The following is a 20224-nucleotide window of genomic DNA, read 5'->3' as shown; positions in this document are numbered from 1 at the left end:
TTGTAAAAATATCATTCGGGCTCAAACCATAGGAGCGATTCAGCGACCCCGTTGCGCCCAACGCGGATCCAGGTTCAATGGATGAGTCGCGGGCAAGCCTCAAATCGGGACTCACCAGCCAGGCCTGGGAGACCATGCCAGGGCGTCTTTTAATACTGGTCCAGACAAACGTGAACCAGGCGAATAGGCCCCTGGAGGGTCTCTCTGGCCATTGGAGACAACCCGGAAGATCGGGGACATTGCAGGGTGGCACCCTGGGCAGCACGGTAGCACAGTGGTTAGCTTGGGTCACTCTCTGTGCGCAGTCTGCACATTCTCCCCGTGTCTGCGTGGGTTTTCTCCGGGTGCTCAGGTTTCCTCCCACAGTTCAAAGATGTGCAGGTTAGGTGGATTGGCCATGTTAAATTGCCCTTAGTGACCATAAAAAAGGTTAGGTGGGGTTACTGGGTTGCGGGGATTGGGTGGAGGTGTGGGCTTTGGTAGGTGCTCTTTCCAAGGGCCGGTGCAGACTCGATGGGCCGAATGGCCTACTTCTGCTCTGTAAATTCTATGATCCACCCTGGTACTCCCCCAGGCATCTTGGCAGTGCCAGCCTGGCACCCTGGTTGTGCCACCCGGACACCCTGGCAACACCACCCTCTAATGGGCCACAAAACCCGGCAAAGTGCCGTTGGATAGCAGGATGTTTCCCAGTGTTGCAGCCACCAAGAAACAGCCCGTTAAACGTGCCATTCAGGGAATTTAACTTGAGTCCGCTGAATCCTGCCCCATGGCCAATTTACCCTTACGAGAAGCAACAAACATTCATTCACGGGGACCCGTTGCCGGCAAACAAAAGGAACATGCTCAAGCCTTGCACCTTTTACCCAGGAGTTTGGGTAGTTCCCCATTTCCTTCTCCATGGCAACATCTCAGCCAATCAGAGTTGACTTACCAACCAATCAGCACCTTTTTCCTCTGAAGCATAAATTGTGGGCATTTGAAATTTGGCATTCTTGCATTTGTTCTTCTGAATGCGAGACACAAGGCTTCAGCGATATGTCTCTCTTTTCGGCCTTTTGTTTTCCAGAGTGGAGCTCTTTAAGAATATACAGAAGATGGTAAAGCTGGGTGAAGAAAGTAGAAATGTGCTCCGTTTCCTCCAGCAAGGGTGACCACACATGTCAACACGCAGAGAGGTTTCCGGAACACATTCTGAAAATCATTAACATCATTTGATTCTAATTTCTTACCATTAAAAAGCACGATTGGATGGTCCTTCTTGTCACACGGAAGCTCATTCTCCCGAAGGTGTTCTGAACTCTGGGAGGCCGTAAGGTTGCACCTGATGATAAGCAGAACACATGGGACAGACAGACAGCAGGCCACCAACCGTGATGCACCCATGGTTGAATATCTTGGCTACCAGGGTGGTGGGACTTGGGAGATGTGCCTGAAAGGAAACAAATTGATTTACTTGCAAGGTGGTTGAAGGGATCCAATCGCACGACAGCTCTTCATCATCTTTACCCAGAGCATGCTGAGAATGTGGAGCCTGCGGCAACAGGGAGGTGTTGAACTCAATAGTAGAGGTGCACCTTAGAGTCTAGATATGGGTATCACAAACGCTACAGCGTTTACGACGGCGTCAACACTTAGCCTCAGGATCAGAGAATCCCGCCCATGAATTAAAAGTAGGCCATTCAGCCCCTCCAGCCTACTTCCCCATTCAATAAGATCACGGTCCATCAGATTGTAACTTCAACTTCATATTCCTATCTACCCCCAATAATCTGTCACCCATTTGCTCATCCAGAATCTATCCACCTCTGCCTTAAAAATATGTAAATTCGTGGCAGCACAGTGACGCAGTGGTTAGCGCTGCTGCCTCACGGTGCCGAGAACCCAGGTTCAATCCCGGCCCCAGGTCACTGTCCGTGTGGAGTTTACACATTGTCCCCGTGTCTGCATGGGTCTCACCCCCACAACCCAGAGATGTGCAGTGTAGGTGGATTTGCCACGTTACATTGCCCCTTAATTGGAAAAAAAATGAATTAGGTACTTTAAATGTATTTTTTAAAAAAGAAAAAATATATGTATGTAGATTCCCACCGCTTTTGGAGGAAGTGAGTTCCAGGGACACACGAACTTCTGAGAGAAACAATTTCTCCTCATCTCTGTCTTAAATGACCAAACACTTTTTTTTTTAAATTTAGAGTACCCAATTATTTTTTCCAACTAAGGGGCAATTTAGTGTGGCCAATCCTTCTACCCTGCACATCTTTGGGTTGTGGGGACGAAATCCACGCAAACACAGGGGTAGAATGTGCAAACTCCACACAGACAATGACCCAGAGCCAGGATTCGAACCCGGGTCCTCAGCGCCGTACGCGACAATGCTAACCACTGTGCCACCGTGCTGCCCCCAAACACTTATTTGTAAACAGTGACCCCAGTTCTAGATTCTCCCACAAGAGGAAACATCCTCCCCACATGCACCCTGTCAAGATCCTTCAGGATTTTATATGTTTTAATCAAGTCACCTCTTACACTTCTTTTTTTTTAAAATATATTTTATTCAAGATTTTTTGGCCAAACATAACAGTACGTAGTGTTTCTTTTAAACAACAATAAAGCAATATAAATAGCAGTGGCCAGTTTTAAACAAATAAATAAATAATATATGAACAGAAACAAAAACCAAACTAAATGGCAACTGCCTTGTCAAAAATAAATACTCTCCAAAGATACAATCCAACAGTCCAATATACATTACCTAAAACAAGTGCCTATACATATACAATAACATCCCTGAGAGTCCGTCCGGTCCCCCCCCCCGCCCCCCTCCCCCCTGGGTTGCTGCTGTTGTCTTCTTCTTTTCCATTCCCTCTATCTTTCTGTGAGGTAGTCGACGAACGGTTGCCACCGCCTGGTGAACCCTTGAGCCGAACCCCTTAATACGAACTTATTCCGTTCTAGCTTTATAAACCCCGCCATGTCGTTTATCCAGGTCTCCACACCCGGGGGTTTGGCTTCCTTCCACATTAACAATATCCTGCGCCGGGCTACTAGGGACGCAAAGGCCAAAACATCAGCCTCTCTCGCCTCCTGCACTCCCGGCTCTTCTGCAACCCCGAATATAGCCAACCCCCAGCTTGGTTCGACCTGGACCCCCACCACCTTCGCCACCCCCACCCAAAACCCCTGTAGTGCCGGGCATGACCAGAACATGTGGGTGTGATTCGCTGGGCTTCTCGAGCATCTCGCACACCTATCCTCTACCCCAAAAAATTTACTGAGCCGTGCTCCAGTCATATGCGCCCTGTGTAACACCTTAAATTGTATCAGGCTGAGCCTGGCACACGAGGACGATGAGTTTACCCTGCTTAGGGCATCAGCCCACAGCCCCTCCTCAATCTCCTCCCCCAGCTCTTCTTCCCATTTCCCTTTCAGCTCATATACCATGATCTCCCCCTCGTTCCTCATTTCCCTCTATATGTCCAACACCTTACCATCCCCCACCCATGTCTCTGAACCTCTTACACTTCTAAACACCTGGGGATAAAAGTGCCCAACCTTTCTTCATAGAAAAAGCCACCCAATCCAGGTATTAGTTTAGTAAACCTTCTCTGAACTGCGGAGACCTGGGCCGGGATTCTCCCCTACCCGGCGGGGCGGTGGAATCCGGTGTAATGAAGTGGTGGGAACCACTCCGGTGTCGGGCCGCCCCAAAGGTGCGGAATTCTCCTTGAGGGGCTAGGCCCGCACCGGAGTGATTTCCGCCCCGCCGGCTGGCGGGAAAGGCCTTTGGCGCCACGCCGGCCGGCGCCGAAAGGACTTCACCGGGCGCCGTATGCGCGGGAGCGTCAGCGGCCGCTCACGGCATCCCCGCGCATGCAGAGACCTGGGCCAGGAGGGGGTCTCTTCCGTCTCCGCCATAGTGAAGACCAGGGCGAAGGCGGAAGAAAAAGATTGCCCCCATGGCACAGGCCCGCCCGCCGATCGGTGGGCCCCGATCGCGGACCAGGCCACCGTGGGGGCACCTCATGTGGCCAGATTGCCCCGCGCCCCCCCAGGACCCCGAAGCCTGCCCGCGCCGCCTTGTCCCGCCGTTGAAAAGGAGGTCTAATCCACGCCGGCTGGCGAAGGTTGTCAGCGGCGGGACTTCGGCCCATCGCAGGCCGGAGAATCGCCAGGGGGAGCCCGCCGACCGGCACGGCGCGATTCCCGCCCCCGCCGATTCTCTGGCAGCGGAGAATGTGGGACACGGCGGGGGCGAGATTCACGCCAGCCCCCGGCGATTCTCTGACCCGGCGGGGGGTCGGAGAATCGCGCCCCTGATCCGGGATTCTCCAAAAACGCGGCTAAGTGTTGACGCCGGTGTAAACTCTAGAGTGTTTCACACCGGCGTCAGTGGGCCCCTTAGCCCAGCGATTCTATAGCCCACAGGGGGCCAGCACAGCGCCAGAGTGCTCCGCGCTGCTCCAGCTGCCGTACGTGACCCTGCACTGCTGGCCGCGGGTCTGCGCGTTTCCACGCTGCGCAACATGGCGGAACCATACAGCGGGCCGGCGCGGAAGAAGGTAGGCTCCCCCCAGATCGCGCGTGCCCGCTGATCGATGGCCCCCGATCGCGGGCGTGGCCGTAGTGGAGGCCCCCCCCCCGGGAGACTGATCCCTCCGCCCCCCCCACCAGGACAGCGTCCGCAGCCGCGACGACGAGTTCCCAGCGGGTGGAACCATACGTGAACCACGGCAGCGGGAACTTGGCCGGTCGACCACGGAGAATCGCCGCGGGGGCCTCCGTCTACGGCCCCCGACCTGCGGCGCGTCGACCTCGCACGCGCGATTGCCGCCGATTCTCCGGTCGCCGGAAAATCACGTCCCGGCGTCGGACCCGATTGCAGGTCTGAGGCCCCATTCTCCGCCCCGCGCGGCGAGTGCCATTTCGCTGCGGAGACTCCGAGAATCCCGGCCTGTACTGTGCACACTATTCCAGGCGTGGTCTCATCAATGGTCTGTGTAACTGAAGTGAAACCTCCCTGCCATTGCTTTTTCTTATAAATGTTTTTTTATTGGGTATATTTACCGTTATGTACACAGAATAAGAAATATATATATATACATATATAGAAGAGAAGGGCACACCCGAACAGACCAAAAAAAAAAAAAATAATATAAAATAAAATAGAATAACTGGTCGTGTATTGTGCACCAGCTCAACAGCAGCAATTCTGTACAACTGGCAACATTATTTACAACTCATAAGTAGGCAACAGTTTGTGGGGGGGAGGGAGGGGGGTGGGGCGGAGACTGGGGAGGTAAATATACATTTGGGTGCCGGAGAATCAATTACAGAGGGCGATACTCAAATGGGTTTGGTGTTGGAGTGGTCACTTGCTTCTCCCGGACGGATCTCGCTGGCGTCGTCGTCTCGCGCTCACCTCCGCTTCAGCCGCTCCTCCCGTCTTTCGCCTGGATTATCCTTGTTCTCTGTTCCTGGAGATGCCAAGTTTGTTGTCGTATCCCGTGCACTCCTTCCGGCTGACATTTCCCTGCCTCCCCACCACCTCCCTGGTTCTCCTCTCTTGTTCCCTGTCCCTAGCCTCTCTCCCCCTCCCCCCACCCCTCCCCCCCTCCTGTGGTTCCCTATGGTTGTTGCAGATGGGAGCTTTGACCAACATTTTGATCAGGCCAAATTGCTGCCGTAGTTGGTTCCAGGCCTCGAGGGTGGCTATCACCACAGGGCTGCTGGAGTGTTTTTTGGGTGGGGATGGGAGTGCCGCCGTGGCGAGGGCCCGGAGGGAGGTCCCCATGCAGGAGGCCTCTTCCGCGCGCACCCATTCGGCGTCTGGCTCCTTGATCCATCCCCTTATTCGCTCGGCCGTCGCCGCCTAGTGGTAGAATTGTAGGTTTGGGAGGGCTAGCCCCCCCCGGATTTTGTTTTTTGTAGGACCGTCATTGGGATCCTAGCATTCTTCCCCCCACCGCCCCCCCCCACACGAACGCCATGATTAGTTTGTCCAGTGCTTGGAAAAAAGGCCTTGGGGATGTAGATCGGGATGGATCTAACTAGGAAGACGTACCTGGGCAGTACGTTCATTGATCATCTGGACTCTCCGAGTGTGTTCCATCTTTGCAGGTCCTTTTTTACTTCCTCCGTCAGACTGGTGAGGTTCCATTTGTGGATCCCTTTCCAGTCATGCGTTATTTGGATCCCCAGAGAGCGGAATTTGTGTCGGGCTTGTTTAAGCGGCAGTCCGGTTAGTCCTGCCCCACCTACTTGTGGGTGTACTGGGAAGATCTCGCTTTTGCTCATGTTGAGTTTGTAGCCTGAGAAGGTGCCATAGTCTTTCAGGAGCGCGAAGATTCCGTCCATGCTGCTCTGTGGGTCCGAAATGTAGAGGAGCAGGTCATCTGCATAGAGTGAGACTCTGTGCTCTCTGCCACCCCTTCGGATCCCCCTCCAGCTTTTTGCTGCTCTGAGCGCGATTGCTATTGGTTCGATTGCTGGAGCAAACAGCAGCAGGGACAGTGGGCATCCTTGTCTGGTGCCCCTGTGCAGCTGGACGTATCGGGAGTTGGTGTTGTTGGTCCGTACGCTCGCCATCGGAGCGTTGTATAGGAGCTTTACCCAGGAGGTGAACCCTGTTCCAAGCCCGAACCGCTCCAGTACCTCCATGAGGTATTTCCATTCGACTCTGTCGAAGGCCTTTTCTGCGACTAGGGAGACGATCGCTGATGTGTTAGGCAGGTAGGTTCGATGTGGACTGCACTCGATGCAGGGAAGCTAGAAACAGACGTCGAACACTGGAGAAGGTCCAACAATGTTTTATTCAACGATAGAACTGATATACATATTCAGCTGTGGGTCAACACTATACTGAACTGACTGGAGACCATTTAGTAGCCTGACCAGACTTACTAGCTACCGCATGGTGTTTGCACTGTGCTAGCTCGTGGACTCTGACTGTCTCAGTAGCTGGGTCCCGAGAGAGCGGGAAACCTAGTGCCCTCTGGCTTTATAGTGGTGGTGTCCTGTCTGGTGATTGGCTGCACTGTGCTGTGTGCTTACTGGTCATCCTGTGTGTCAATCACTGCCTGTCTGCATCTCATTCTATACATGAGTGGATATTATGATATCTTCCCCTTAGTATTTATTTATCTAAAAAAAAAAGGTGTGCGTGGGTATATATATATACATATGCCTGACTATATACAAAAGGTGTCTAAATGAACGTATATACATAGGAAGGTGTCGATAGTGCAGATGCATGGCAAACAAAACAATATTTATAGAGGTTAAATCGATGAAGTCACAAAACGTACAAAAGCTCCGTCTACAGATTCAGTCTTTGTGGTGGGCGACACATTCTTGTCGATTGCCGCAGAGGTGGACCAGGAGCCGCCTGCACGTGGATAGGCGGGATCGCTGCCATCGCGGTGGTCGCATGGGCTGGCAGGATTGCTGGTAGATCGGTGGCTTCGTGGCAGGGTACGTCTGGAGGAGGCATCGTACTTCGGTCAGGTAGCGGGTGTTGAACTCTTCGCAGTGCCCGTCTGTTACGCCGTAGCAGGGAACCATCAGCCATGCAGACAAGGAACGATCTTGGGGCCACTTGTTTGATCACAACAGCTGTGGCTGACCAGCCGCCCTCAGGCAACTGGACACGAACATGATCAGTTGGGGCCAGCCCGGGTAGGTCCGTGGCATGGGCATCGTATGCGGCCTTCTGTTCGGCCCGTGACTGCTGCATTTTCTGTAGGACCGTGAGGTGGTCAAGGTCTGGAACATGGATGGCTGGAACTGTGGTCCTCAGAGTGCGATTCATGAGCATCTGCGCTGGAGACAACCCAGTGGACAATGGGGTTGCCCTGTGTGCCAGCATAGCCAGGTTGAAGTCGGAGCTTGAGTCTGCAGCTTCGCACAGCAACCGCTTTATAATATGGACCCCATTCTCAGCCTTCCCGTTTGACTGCGGGTAGTGGGGACTGGAGGTTACGTGACGGAAGTTGTAGGACTGTGCAAAATTAGACCATTCCTGGCTGCAAAAGCAAGGACCGTTGTCGCTCATTACTGTGAGCGGAATCCCATGCCTGGCGAACGTTTCTTTGCAGGCTTTGATGACCGCCTTCGACGTGAGATCGGACAGTTTCACCACTTCTGGGTAACTGGAGAAGTAGTCGACCAGGAGTACGTAGTCACGCCCCTTGGCATGGAAAAGGTCGACACCTACTTTGGACCACGGAGAGGTCACGATCTCGTGCTGTTGCAACGTTTCCTTGGGTTGAGCTGGTTGAAACTTCTGACAGGTAGGGCCGTTGAGGACTGTGTCGGCAATGTCCTGGCTGATGCCCGGCCAATAGACCGCCTCCTGAGCTCTGCGTCGGCATTTCACGACCCCAAGGTGACCCTCATGGAGTTGGCCCAGCACCACAGCACGCATACTCTGAGGAATTACGATCCTGTCGAGTTTCAGAAGGATTCCCTCCACCACCGTCAGGTCGGCTTTTACGTTATAGAACTGGGGACATTGTCCCTTCTGCCAGCCATGGGTAAGGTGCTGCATCACACGCTGCAGCAGAGGATCCTTGGCCGTCTCCTCACGAATTTGGACCACCCGTTCGTCAGAGGCCGGAAGGTTGGTGGCACACAACTGCACTTGCGCTTCTATGTGGCAGATGACGTCACCTTGTTCACACGGTGTGGTAATGGACCTGGATAGGGCATCTGCAACGATCAGCTCTTTGCCTGGCGTGCAGGCAAGTTTGAAGTCCTAGCGGCGTAGCTTAAGAAGAATTCGCTGTAACCGAGGTGTCAAGTCATTTAAATCCTTCTGGATTATATGGACTAGAGGCCTGTGGACCGTTTCTACCGTGAATTTTGGCAGGCCGTAAACGTAGTCGTGAAACTTGACTATCCCTGTCAGGAGGACCAGGCGCTCCTTCTCAATCTGAGCGTACCATTGCTCAGTGGGCGTCATGGCCCTGGAGGCATATGCCACTGGAGCCCAGGACGAGGAGCCATCTCGCTGAAGGAGCACCGTCCCAATGCCGTCCTGGCTTGCATCAGTCGATATCTTGGTTTCCTTGGTTGGGTCGAAGAACGCTAGAACCGGGGCTGTGGTGAGCTTTGCTTTCAGCTCACGCCATTCCTCTTCATGCGTGGGCAGCCACTGGAATTCCATCGACTTCTTGACGAGATGGCGGAGGGCCGTGGTGTGGGATGCCATATTGGGAATGAATTTCCCGAGGAAGTTGACCATCCCGAGGAAGCGGAGGACCGCCTTCTTGTCCTCCGGCGTCTTCAAGGCGTTGATCGCCGAGACCTTGTAAGCATCTGGCCGCATGCCCTGCTGCAAGATGTGGTCACCCAGGAACTTAATATCCGATTGACCAAATGAGCACTTGGCCCTGTTGAGCTGGAGACCATGTTCATGAATTCTCTGGAATACCTTCTTGAGGCGAGCGATGTGTTCCTGGGGTGTTGTGGACCAGATAATTACGTCGTCAACGTATGCTCGCACCCCCTCGATGCCCTCCAGCATCTGCTCCATGATGCAGTGAAATACCTCGGAGGCAGATATGATCCCAAAAAGCATCCGGTTGGAGCAGTAGCGACCGAACGGGGTGTTGAACGTGCACAGCTTACGACTGGACGCGTCCAGCTGTATTTGCCAAAAACTCTTGGAGGCGTCGAGCTTAGTAAAGGATTTGGCATGAGCCATCTCACTGATCAACTCTTCACGTTTTGGTATCGGGTAATGTTCTCTCATGATGTTGCGGTTTAGATCCTTAGGGTCAATGCAAATGCGAAGCTCCCCTGACGGCTTCTTTACGCTGATCATGGTGCTGACCCAGTCTGTTGGCTCCGTGACCTTCTAAATGTTGCCCTGGTCTTGGAGGTCCTGTAATTGCTTCTTCAGACGATCCTTGAGGGGTGCCGGCACCCGGCATGGTGCATGAATTACAGGGATGGCGTTCGGTTTGAGCAGGATTTTATATCGGTATGGGAGCGTGCCCATTCCATCGAACACGCTGTGGTACTGCGTGATGATGTAATCTATGTTGGCTTGCAAATTTCCATCAGGCGAGGCCGTCGCCGGTGACGATGACATGGTGTGGACTCACTGAACCAAGTTCAGGAGCTTGCAGGCTCGAGCACCGAGCAGGGACGCTCTGTCAGGCCCGACGGTTTCAAACCGCAGTGTTGCCTTGATCGCCTTGTTGGATACCCCTAGTTGACAGGAGCCACTGGCAGCTATGTCATTGCCATTGTAGTCAAGGAGCTGGCAGCCGGTGGAAGAATGCTTGGTCTGGCGCGGATGGTGTAGAGGTCGGATTTCGAGATGAGGTTCGCCGATGCGCCGGTGTCCAGTTTGAACCGGATGCGAGCCTTGTTAACTGTGAGGACAGCACACCACTCATCGTCGGGATCCACACTGAGGATCGAGAGGCGTTGCGTAGGTGTGGTGGAAGGCAGCGCAAGTGTGGTTATGATGCCCACGCGGGATGGGGACTTGAGGCACTCAGCATCAGGGTCCGTTGGGCTGTCGGGATCGGAATCTGGCATGCCTTGTATTGAGCGGACACTTCTGCGCCGCAGCTGGGATCGCTGGCTGCTGAGCGATGGAGCAGATCTGCAAAGGGCTGCGTAGTGGCCAAGCTTGCCACACTGTAGACACCGGCGTCCTTTTGCCTGACATTGCCGCTTTAAATGGGCGGAGCCACAATTCGGACACGTCATGATGCCGATGTCAGCGAGTTCCGTGCGCCATCACGCTTGTGCAGTGCAGTCGGTCGACGTACGCACCTGCGCAGTCGGGTTGTTTGGCTCGTCGTCCACTCGCTCGTGGCGCGCATGCGCAGGGACCCGGGAAAAGTGCATGAAACGGCCACTCTCCTCGATGCTCAGGCCCTGCATTTGTGCAATGGCCTGCACCCATTCCGCCTCGTGGGAGGCCAGCTTCGCAGTTTCTGCTGCCCTGATGTGGGAGTAACGATTCTTGGCATGCTCATGGACAACGCACGTCTCGATAGCGACAGAGAGGGTCAACTGTTTGACTTTCAGGAGCTGCTGCTGAAGGGAGTCGGAGTGGACCCCGAAAACGATCTGATCCCGGATCATGGAATCAGCCGTCGAGTCATAGTTACATGACTGCGCTCGGAGGCGGAGATGGGTCACGAAGGACTGAAAAGATTCATCCTTACCCTGAAGCCTCTGCTGGAAAACATACCGTTCAAAGCTCTCATTCACCTCAATGTCGCAGTGGCTGTCAAACATCAGCAGGACTGTTTTGAATTTCGTTTTGTCTTCGCCGTCAGCGAACGTGAGGGAGTTGTAAATATGGATGGCGTGGTCCCCCGCAGTGGAGAGAAATAGCGCGACCTTCCTGGCATCCGATGCTACTTCGAGGTCGGAGGCCTCGATGTACCAGAGGAACTTTTGCTTGAAGATTTTCCAATTGGCGCCGAGGTTGCCGGAGGTGCGGAGCTGCGGAGGAGGCTGGATGTTTTCCATTTCACCAGATGGCTGCTTGCTGATCAATGCTGATTCACTCGAGGTAGGTCCGTCAAGATCAATATCACTCTGGTACCATGATGTGTTAGGCAGGTAGGTTCAATGTGGACTGCACTCGATGCAGGGAGGTTAGAAACAGACGTCTAACACTGGAGAAGATCCAACACTGTTTTATTCGACGATAGAACTGATATACATATTCAGCTGTGGGTCGACACTATAGTGAACTGACTGGAGACCTTGTAGTAGCCTGACCAGACTTACTAGCTACCGCATGGTGTTTGCACTTGCTAGCTCGTGAACTCTGACTGTCTCAGTGGCTGGGTCCAGAGAGAGTGGGAAATCTAGTGCCTTCTGACTTTATAGTGGTGGTGTCCTGTCTGGTGATTGGCTGCACTGTGCTGTGTGCTTACTGGCCATCCTGTGTGTCAATCACTGCCTGTCTGCATCTCATTATATACATGCGTGGATATTATGACAATCATCTCTGGTGTTCTCTCCTCGAGTCATTATCACATTCAGCAGGGGCCTGATGTTTGAGGTAAGCTGTCTACCTTTGACAAAGCCCGCCTGGTCCTCTGTGACCACCTCTGGTCCACAGTCTTCTAGCCTCTTGGATAGGATTTTGGGCAATATTTTGGCATCTGCTTTCAGCAGTGAGAGGGGTCTGTATGACCCACATTCCGTTGGGTCTTTGTCTTTCTTACGTATCAGCGAGATTGAGACCTGTGCTAGCGTGGGTGGCAGTGTGCCCCTAGCGTTGGTGGCAGTGTGCCCCTAGCTAGCGAGTCTGTGAACATCTCCCGCAGGTGCGGGGCCAATGCTGTCGCAGATTTTTTGTAGAAGTCCGCCGGGAACCCGGCTGGTCCCGGCACCTACCCCGTCTGCAGGGAGCTAATGCTGTCCATGATCTCTCCCAGTGCTAGTGGTGCTTCCAAGCCCCGTTTTCTTGCCCTCCCCCACGACTGGAATGTCCAGTCCATCAAGGACTGGTGGAGAGCAGATCAAAGTTCCTTTGTAGCTCTTTCCTCTCCACCAGGAGCTCTACAGTCGTGGCCTTGGAGTATTTACGATCTACCTCCAGTATGGAGTCGACCAGCTGCTGCCTAGCCGCCCTTTCCCCCCTATCTCTTCGCGCTTTGAAAGCGATGATTTCCCCTCTTAGTACGGCCTTTAGCGCTTCCCAGAACGTGGTGGTTGAGACCTCCCCGTTCTGGTTGTTCTCTGTGTACTCTGCTATGGCCCGCGATATATTTTCGTTGAAGGCCTTATCAGCTAATAGGACAATGTCTAACCTCCATGTGGTGCGTTGGGCCCTGCCCGTCTCCAGCCTCACGTCCATGTAGTGTGGAGCGTGGTCTGATATCACAATTGTGGAGTATTCCATTTTGTTTATCCCCGGAAGTACCGTTTTCCCCACCACAAAGAAGTCAATTCTGGTGTATACTTTGTGTATAGAACTCCTTCTCCCTTGGCTGGGTAAACCTCCAGGGGTCCACCGCTCCCATCTGTTCCATAAGGTGACTGAGGTCCCTTGCCATGCTTGAGGTTTTCCCCGTTTTGGGGTTTGATCTGTCTGTCTTTGGGTCCTGTACACAGTTGAAGTCCCCCCCATGATGAGTCGGTGCGTCGCTATATCAGGGATTTCTGCCATGGTCTTCTTGATGAAGCTTGTTAGGGGGCCGTGCAGGATGGCCGCTGTCACTGCTCTCTCCATGCGGTCAGGTCCGTGCACCTCCGGGGTTTCCCTCTGTCCAGGGGGCACCCGACATGACTGCCTACTGTGTGTCCGCCATGCGGGTAGACCCCTGCATTCTGGGGTCTCCCTTCGCCCAGGTTACTGGGTGGGTGCTTGCAGCGATTCGTTGGCTGTGGCACTTTGTAGCCCTATTGCTATTCCTTTTCTAGCCTTGTTTGTCCCTCCTTCCCCGCCCCCCCTCCCCCCCGGTCTCTACCCCCCCCCCCCCCGGTCTCTACCTCCCTGTGTCCCCCCCCCCCCCCCGATCTCTCCATTTCCCCCCTTTTCCCACCCTCTCCCGTATACCCCGCCTTTGTCCGTCTTTCCCCTGTTCCTATCCCCGTTTGCTCTCCCGCCTCTCTTGAGTGGTCCCCCTCTGCCTGGCGCTGTTCCCCCCTGGGGGGCGAGCTGCGGCCCTGCGATGTTGCATGCCCCCCCGGCGCTAGCTCTCCTGCTAGTGCGGTGGCCCACCTCTCGCGAGTTACTTTGCTTCTCCCTTGCCCGGCCTCTGCGATTTTCTGCCCGCTCTTCCCCCATCCTACCCTGCACTCCCCTCGCTTGCTCTCCCTTCTCCGCTACTCTCGTTCCCTCGTGCTGGGGCCTGGTCTCCCACCTGTGGCGGTCCCTCGGGCAATGGTTTGCTTTTTGTTTAGGGTGCGATCACCGTGGCGGGGGTGGGGGCGGGGTCCTGGCGTCGCCTCTCCCCCCCCTCCCCTTGGCGTGCTGTTGCCCCTTGCCAGGGGCCCCTTATTTCTACCCTAGCTGCTGGTTTTCCAGCCCGTGTTCCTCGACAAACTTGTTTGTTTCGGCGCGGGCTGTGAAGAAGTATTCTCTTTCTTGGTACGTGACCCAGAGTTTCGCTGGGTCCTCGTAAACTCTAATGAAGTGTCCTTCCCATTTGCAAGTTCTGTTTTTCCTGGCCCAGCGCAGGATTGTTTCCCTGTCTTGGTACCGGTGCAGTTTAGCTATAACTGCTCTCGGGTGGTCCCCCGCCCTGGGTTTCGGGTGCAGCGACCGATGTGCTCTGTCCATTTCTGGTGGGTTGGGGAAAGTTTTCCTCCCACTAAGTTGCCCAGCATCTCGGCCACGTAGGCCGTGGGGTTTCTACCCTCGATCCCCTCTGGTAGGCCCACTATCCTGACATTTTGTCTTCTCGAGCGGTTTTCCTGATCATCCACTCTGCCCTTCAGGCTCCCGTGTGTTGTGCCCAGTCTCGCCACCTCCTTCTCCAGGGCCGTGACCCGGTCGCTCTTGTCAGTCGCGGCTTTCTCCAGCTCCTTAATGGTCGCCTCTTAGGCTTCCAGTCTCTCCTCTGCCCTGCCCAGGGCGAGTTGCACCTCCGTCAGGGCCTTGGCCGTTGCTGCCTGCACTGCGGCCTCTATGTCCGTTCTGGCCTCTGCCTTGTTTTCCTGCTGATGTTCCCTCAGCGTCTCGGCAAAGGCTGCCTTCCAGTTCCAGCTCCCCCCGGCCCAAGGGGAAAATGCTCCTCTCTGACCAGTTCTTTTTGTTGCGACGAACCTTCCGTTCCGCTGCTTCCTGCGCTGGTTAGCTCGTCTAAACTGGCTCGCACATTGCCCCGTTTTCTTTTGGTGCCCCTTCTCCCTCTGCTTTGGCTACCTTCTGGCATTTCCCCCCCTCCTTTTTTCCCCCCCTTCCCTTTTGTTTTTTTCCCCTTTCCTTTCCCCCCCCCCCCTTTCTTTTCCCCTCCCTTCTCTCCTTGACCACTTTTTTTTAAAAATAAAATTCTTATCAAGAGAATTTGGGTTTTTTTTTTAAGAAGTGAAAAAAAAGTGAAAAAATGTCTTTCCTTTGAAAGTTTTTTTTTCAAATTTTTGTGTTTGCAAAAGTGGAAGTTCTTTTTTCTTTCCCCTCACTCACCCACAGTCGAGGGAGAGAGAGAGAGGCTTCTGGCCAGGAGTCCCTCTTTGTTCCTGCCTCGTAGTGGTCGCCGCTGGGGGGGTCGGGGGGGGGGGGGTCCCCCGCTGCTGGCTCGGACCCTGCTGCTGGCTCGATCCCCACTTTGGTCCCTGCCTTGGTCCGGGCCGCCGTTCGTCTTACCCTGCGCTCTCCTGCTGTGCGTGGGGGGGCTGCCGCCGGAACGCTCCGCTCCCGAGCGCCCAGTTCTCCTGCTCTAATGAACTTTGGAGACCGGGTTTTTCTTCGTCCCCGCTCTCTTGTTGCGGGGGGCCCAAACGGGTGAATTTGCGCGCTTGGCTGCAAGTTCTCGGCGAGGAGCGGGACGCAACTTTGTTCCCCTCCCAGGAGCTCCTCCCCCCGCGACCGCTCTCTTCCTCCCCCACCGGAAGCTGAATCCCCTCCCTGCTATTGTATTCAATTCCCCTCACACTAAATGATAACACTCTATTAACTTTCCTAATTACTTCCTGTACCTTTGTATCTGTGTTATGTATTTACATTGTGTATTTATCATATGCCCTATGTTTTTTCATGTATGGAACGATCTGTCTGGACTGTAAGCAGGACAATACTTTTCACTGTACCTCGGTACACGTGACAATAAATCTAAATCTAAACCCAAAACTGCAAACTAACATTTTGTGATTCATGTGATAGAACACCCAGATCCCTCTGCATCTCAGAGCTCTGCGATCTCTCACCATTTAGATAATAGGTTTCTCTTTTTGCTTCCTGGCAAAATGGGCAATTTCAAATTTGCCCACATTATTCACCATTTGCCAGATCTCTGTCCACTCCCTTAACCTATCAACCTCTCTTTGTAGCCTCCTTGTATCCTCTTCACATCTTACTATCCTACCCATCTTTAATTCATCAGCAAATTTAGCAATCATACCTTCACTCACTTCATTCAATTACTTTTTACAAATTAGAAAAAGTTGAGGCCCCAGCACTGATCGCTGTGGGACACCGCCCGTTTCATCTTGCCAACCAGAGAAAGGCCCATTTATGCCTACTCTCTGTCTCCTGTTAGCCCATCTTGTATCCATGCCAATATGTTACCTCCTACCCCATGAGCTTTCATTTCCTGCAATAACCTTTGATGTGGCACCTTGTGAAATGCCTTCTGGAAATCTAATACAGTACATCCACTGGTTCTCCTTTACTGGCATATGTTATTTCTTCAAAGAACTTCAATAAATCGGTTAAACAGGATTTCCGTTTCACAAAACCATGTTGACTCTGCCTGATTATCCTGAATTTTTCAAGTGCCATTGGACCAAATGGCCTGTTTCCGTGCTGCATATTCTGTGCAATTCTCCGGGGAGCTCAATAGGAATTAGGAAACACTACCTGATCCAGATACTTTACAGCCTCGCAACATCAACAACGAGTTCAACAATTTCATGGGGCCGAGGACCCAGGTTCAATCCCGGCCCTGGGTCCCTGTCCACGGGGAGTTTTCACATTGCCCCCGTGTCTGCGCGGGTTTCACCCCCACAACCCAAAGATGTGCAGGGTGGGTGAATTGGCCACGCTAAATTGCCCCTTAATTGGAAAAAAAAGAATTGGGTACTCTAAATTTTAGGGGCAGCATGGTGGCATAGTGTTTAGCACAGCTGCCTCACAGCTCCAGGGACCCGGGTTCAATTCCAGCCTTGGGTGACTGTCTGTGTGGAGTCTGCACGTCCTCCCCGTGTGTGCGTGGGTTTCCTCCGGGTGCTCCGGTTTCCTCCCACAGTCCAAAGATGTGCAGGTTAGGTGTATTGGCTAGGCTAAAATTGCAATGTTTCCTCCCACAGTCTTATGTTGTGCTGGTTAGATGAGGTTACGTAGCTAAGGCAGGGGAGTGAGCCTAGGTAGGGTGCTCTTTCAGAGGTGTAGCCATCTGGGGTGGCCACATCCCGATTACAAAATGGACAAAGATTGCAGGGAAAATGGACAATACTGAGAAAACAAGCAGGTTCAGGGTTTGTCTGTTGATTAGAGCCGCAGCTCCCAGACAAGACCAAAACTGCAAACCCATTAGCATATTAATTGGCCATCTCCGGGGACAAAAGAGTAACATTTAAGTAAACAATACCAAGGCAGACACCCCGGCGCCAGAGGAGACCAGAACAAAGCAGGCCAACGGCCACCTAGGACACGCCCAGCCATCAGGGCACCCACCCCTTTATTGGAGGAAATCGATAGGAACGATTGAGAAACGGCCCAATTAAGTGGGACCAAGTTCAAGGCCCGCCCAAAAGCACGTGAAGCCCCTTTTGGGTATAAGAAGGATCCCCCAAGAGAGAATCGCTCTCTTGGCTCCGGCTCTCACAGAGGGGAGACCTGCCCAACAGCAACATCAGAACAAGTCCAAGGTCAACGCACGCTACGAGACAGACGCTCCTAGCTGTTATTCCGTACCAATTCGACCCCAGCAGTCTCAGAACCGAACAACAGCCATTGTTCCTCTGACTGAGTGGGCGCCCGGAGCTAAGTATAGGCTTTCGCAGTAGTGATAGTTTAGTTGTAGAGTTTTATGCATGAGTATATTTGACTGTGTGTAAATAAATGAGCATTGAGTTTGAACTTACTAACTGGTGTATCAAGTCTTTGATCAGTATTCGGTTTGAACCTTGTGGCGGTATCAAGAGATACCTGGTGATTCTAGAGCAAACGTAATTAGAATTAAGGAAGGCGACCATATTGGCCGCCATATTCAGAGCCAAATAAAGAGAAACACAATTAGCAACAGAGGGTCGGTGCAGACCCAATGGGCCAAATGGCCTCCTTCTGCACTGTTGGGGAACAATGAACTCTATGAGCTAATAAAGAGGGGAAAGTTACTTCCTAATGTCTGCACCTCATAATGCACTGGATTCACAACACAATGTGCAACCCCTTGCATGCAGAGGACAGTTTTTAATTGTTACAAATGTGCAAGTACTAAGGAAGGAGTTAAAATACCCTTCAAACCTTTTCCAAATATAAGGCGTCACTGTTTCTATTGAACCATTGTCCAATTCTGAAGGCATGGGGTTGGGGGGAGGGGTGTGTGGCACTTGTTGAAATAACGTAAGACAAACCGAGGACAGATCAGAAAGACAGGATTTAGAAAGCTTGTTATAGGAAAGACTTTGCTTTAAAAAAAAATCAATGCAAAAACGTGCAGCCTCTAAGAATAGCACATCTGCATTGCAAACACAGGCAGCTTTATCTTAGCAGTAACACAGCCAAATGTCAGGCAATCCGCACAAATTACGCATGGTGAATTAATGCTGCATGTTTAGCCAACGCATTGTGTATTAATAGGACCCCAGTGTGCATTCGAGCAGAGTCAAAGAGTGCTTCAGTGAAGTTAATCAACGAGCTTCTAACAATTCAGCGACACCGCTCCTGGTTCGGGTAAGGGCTTGAATCAAATTTACAATTCGTGCAACATTTCATCTTTTTTCCAAAGAAAATCACACAAGCTTGCAAATAAAAGGCCTTTCCTTTGTCGGAAGGGTTTACCTCAACAATTCACTTTTATATACCACCTTTTAAAGTAGTAAAACATCCAAGAGTGATTCATCTTGAGGTGTGCATTCTGTTAATCACTGGCAGCAAATCAAAGTAGGAGACATTAGGGGCGGGATTCCCGACCCTTCCGTCCTCCGAATTCTCCGGCCCCCCAAAGATCGCCCCGGCGTGAATCGCGCCGCCCGCCTCGGAGAATGGCGGGGACCGGCGCAACTCAATGGGCCCCAGGGCTGCCCAAATTCTCCGGCCCGCGATGGGCCGAAGTCCAGCCCGTTTTTTGCCAGTCCCGCCGGTGTAAATTGGAGTAGGTCCTTACCGGCGGGACCTGGCGGCGAGGGCGGCCTCCAGGGTTCTTGGGGGGGCGCGGGGGGATCTGGCCCCGGGAGGTGCCCCCACGGTGGCCTGGCCCACGATCCGGGCCCACCGATCCGCGGGCGGGCCTGTGCCATGGGGGGCACTCTTTTCTTCCGCACCGGCGGTTGTAGCGGCCTGCCATTGCCGGTGCAGAAACGAAGCCCTCTGCGCATGCGCGGGGATGACGCCAGCACACGCTGGCACTCCCGCACATGCGCCAACACGCGCCAGCCAGCGGAGGCTCTTCGGCGCTGGTTGGCGTGGAGCCAAGCACCTTTCCCGCCGGCCGGAGGATTCAGCACCTTTGGGGCGGCCCGACGCCGGAGTGGTTATCGCCACTCCTCGGCGCTGGGATCCCCCGCCCCGCCGGATACGGGAGAGTCCCGCCCTAGAAGAGGTAGCCAAAAGAAGAACGGGCACGGTAGGGATGTGGTTTTGATGAGATCAGCTACGATCGTATTGAACAGTGGAGCAGGCCCGAGAGGCTAAATTGCTGATTCCTGCTCCTAGTTCGGAAGTTCTAAGAAAGAGCTCTTCTGTCTAATTCCACCATCCAGCTTTTGACCTGTAGGTAACAACACCTCAAGCACAAATCTGATGCTCTTGATTAATAAGGGGATTTCATGATTAAAAGGGGATCGGCCACGATCAAGGCACAGACATGATGGGCCGTAGGGTCTTTTCTCTGCTGAAAACCTCTATGACTCTAAAGACGTAGCTTCTAAGGAATGAAAGAGAAGGTGATGGCGAAGCAGGGAGGTCTCAGAATTGATTTTTTGGGGGCTTGGGGTCTAGACAGTGGGAGGCGAGGCTGCCAATGCAGGAACATTGGAAGTGGGCGAGGGGCAAAAAGCCAGACTTGGAGGAACACAAGCGTTCTCAAGGAGTTGCACAATATGCTCAAAAGAGGGGTGGCTGGATTATCCCTCAGGCGACAGGGGGCTGACGCCAGGAGAACTCCCACTCACCTGTTTCCAATCCCTCCCCCATCATTCTCCAAAACTCTAGGCCAGGGTGCGGTGAGCCAATTGAGAGATTTAAACCCAAAGGTGAGAATTGTTAAATCACAGCATAGTGGGCCAGCAGGCATCGTAGCTCAGTGAGCACGGGGGCGAAGGGCAAAAAGATGTGGGCAGAACATTTTGGATGAACTCCCTGTTTCTGTTTTTTTTTAAGGGTTTACGGCTTGTGGGAGAACAATGGATTCTG

At 53.1% G+C, this 20224-nt stretch overlaps 1 protein-coding gene across 3 annotated transcripts in view; it reads right to left on the bottom strand.

The window, feature by feature from the left end:
• sema5ba (sema domain, seven thrombospondin repeats (type 1 and type 1-like), transmembrane domain (TM) and short cytoplasmic domain, (semaphorin) 5Ba) overlaps nucleotides 1-20224 on the bottom strand; it is a 563950-nt gene that overhangs the window by 372531 nt on the left and 171195 nt on the right. For all 3 annotated transcript variants that reach the window (XM_072469924.1, XM_072469907.1, XM_072469915.1), the window contains one exon: nucleotides 1233-1432. In XM_072469924.1, coding sequence (XP_072326025.1) covers nucleotides 1233-1386 — 154 coding nt within the window. In that variant the 5' untranslated portion in view covers nucleotides 1387-1432. The remainder of the gene's footprint in view (nucleotides 1-1232; nucleotides 1433-20224) is intronic.

Source organism: Scyliorhinus torazame, chromosome 2 (assembly GCF_047496885.1).
Source record: "Scyliorhinus torazame isolate Kashiwa2021f chromosome 2, sScyTor2.1, whole genome shotgun sequence".
NCBI classification, from domain to species: domain Eukaryota; kingdom Metazoa; phylum Chordata; class Chondrichthyes; order Carcharhiniformes; family Scyliorhinidae; genus Scyliorhinus; species Scyliorhinus torazame.
Note: the sequence above shows the minus strand (reverse complement) of the source record. Positions and strands in the feature narration are given on the sequence as shown.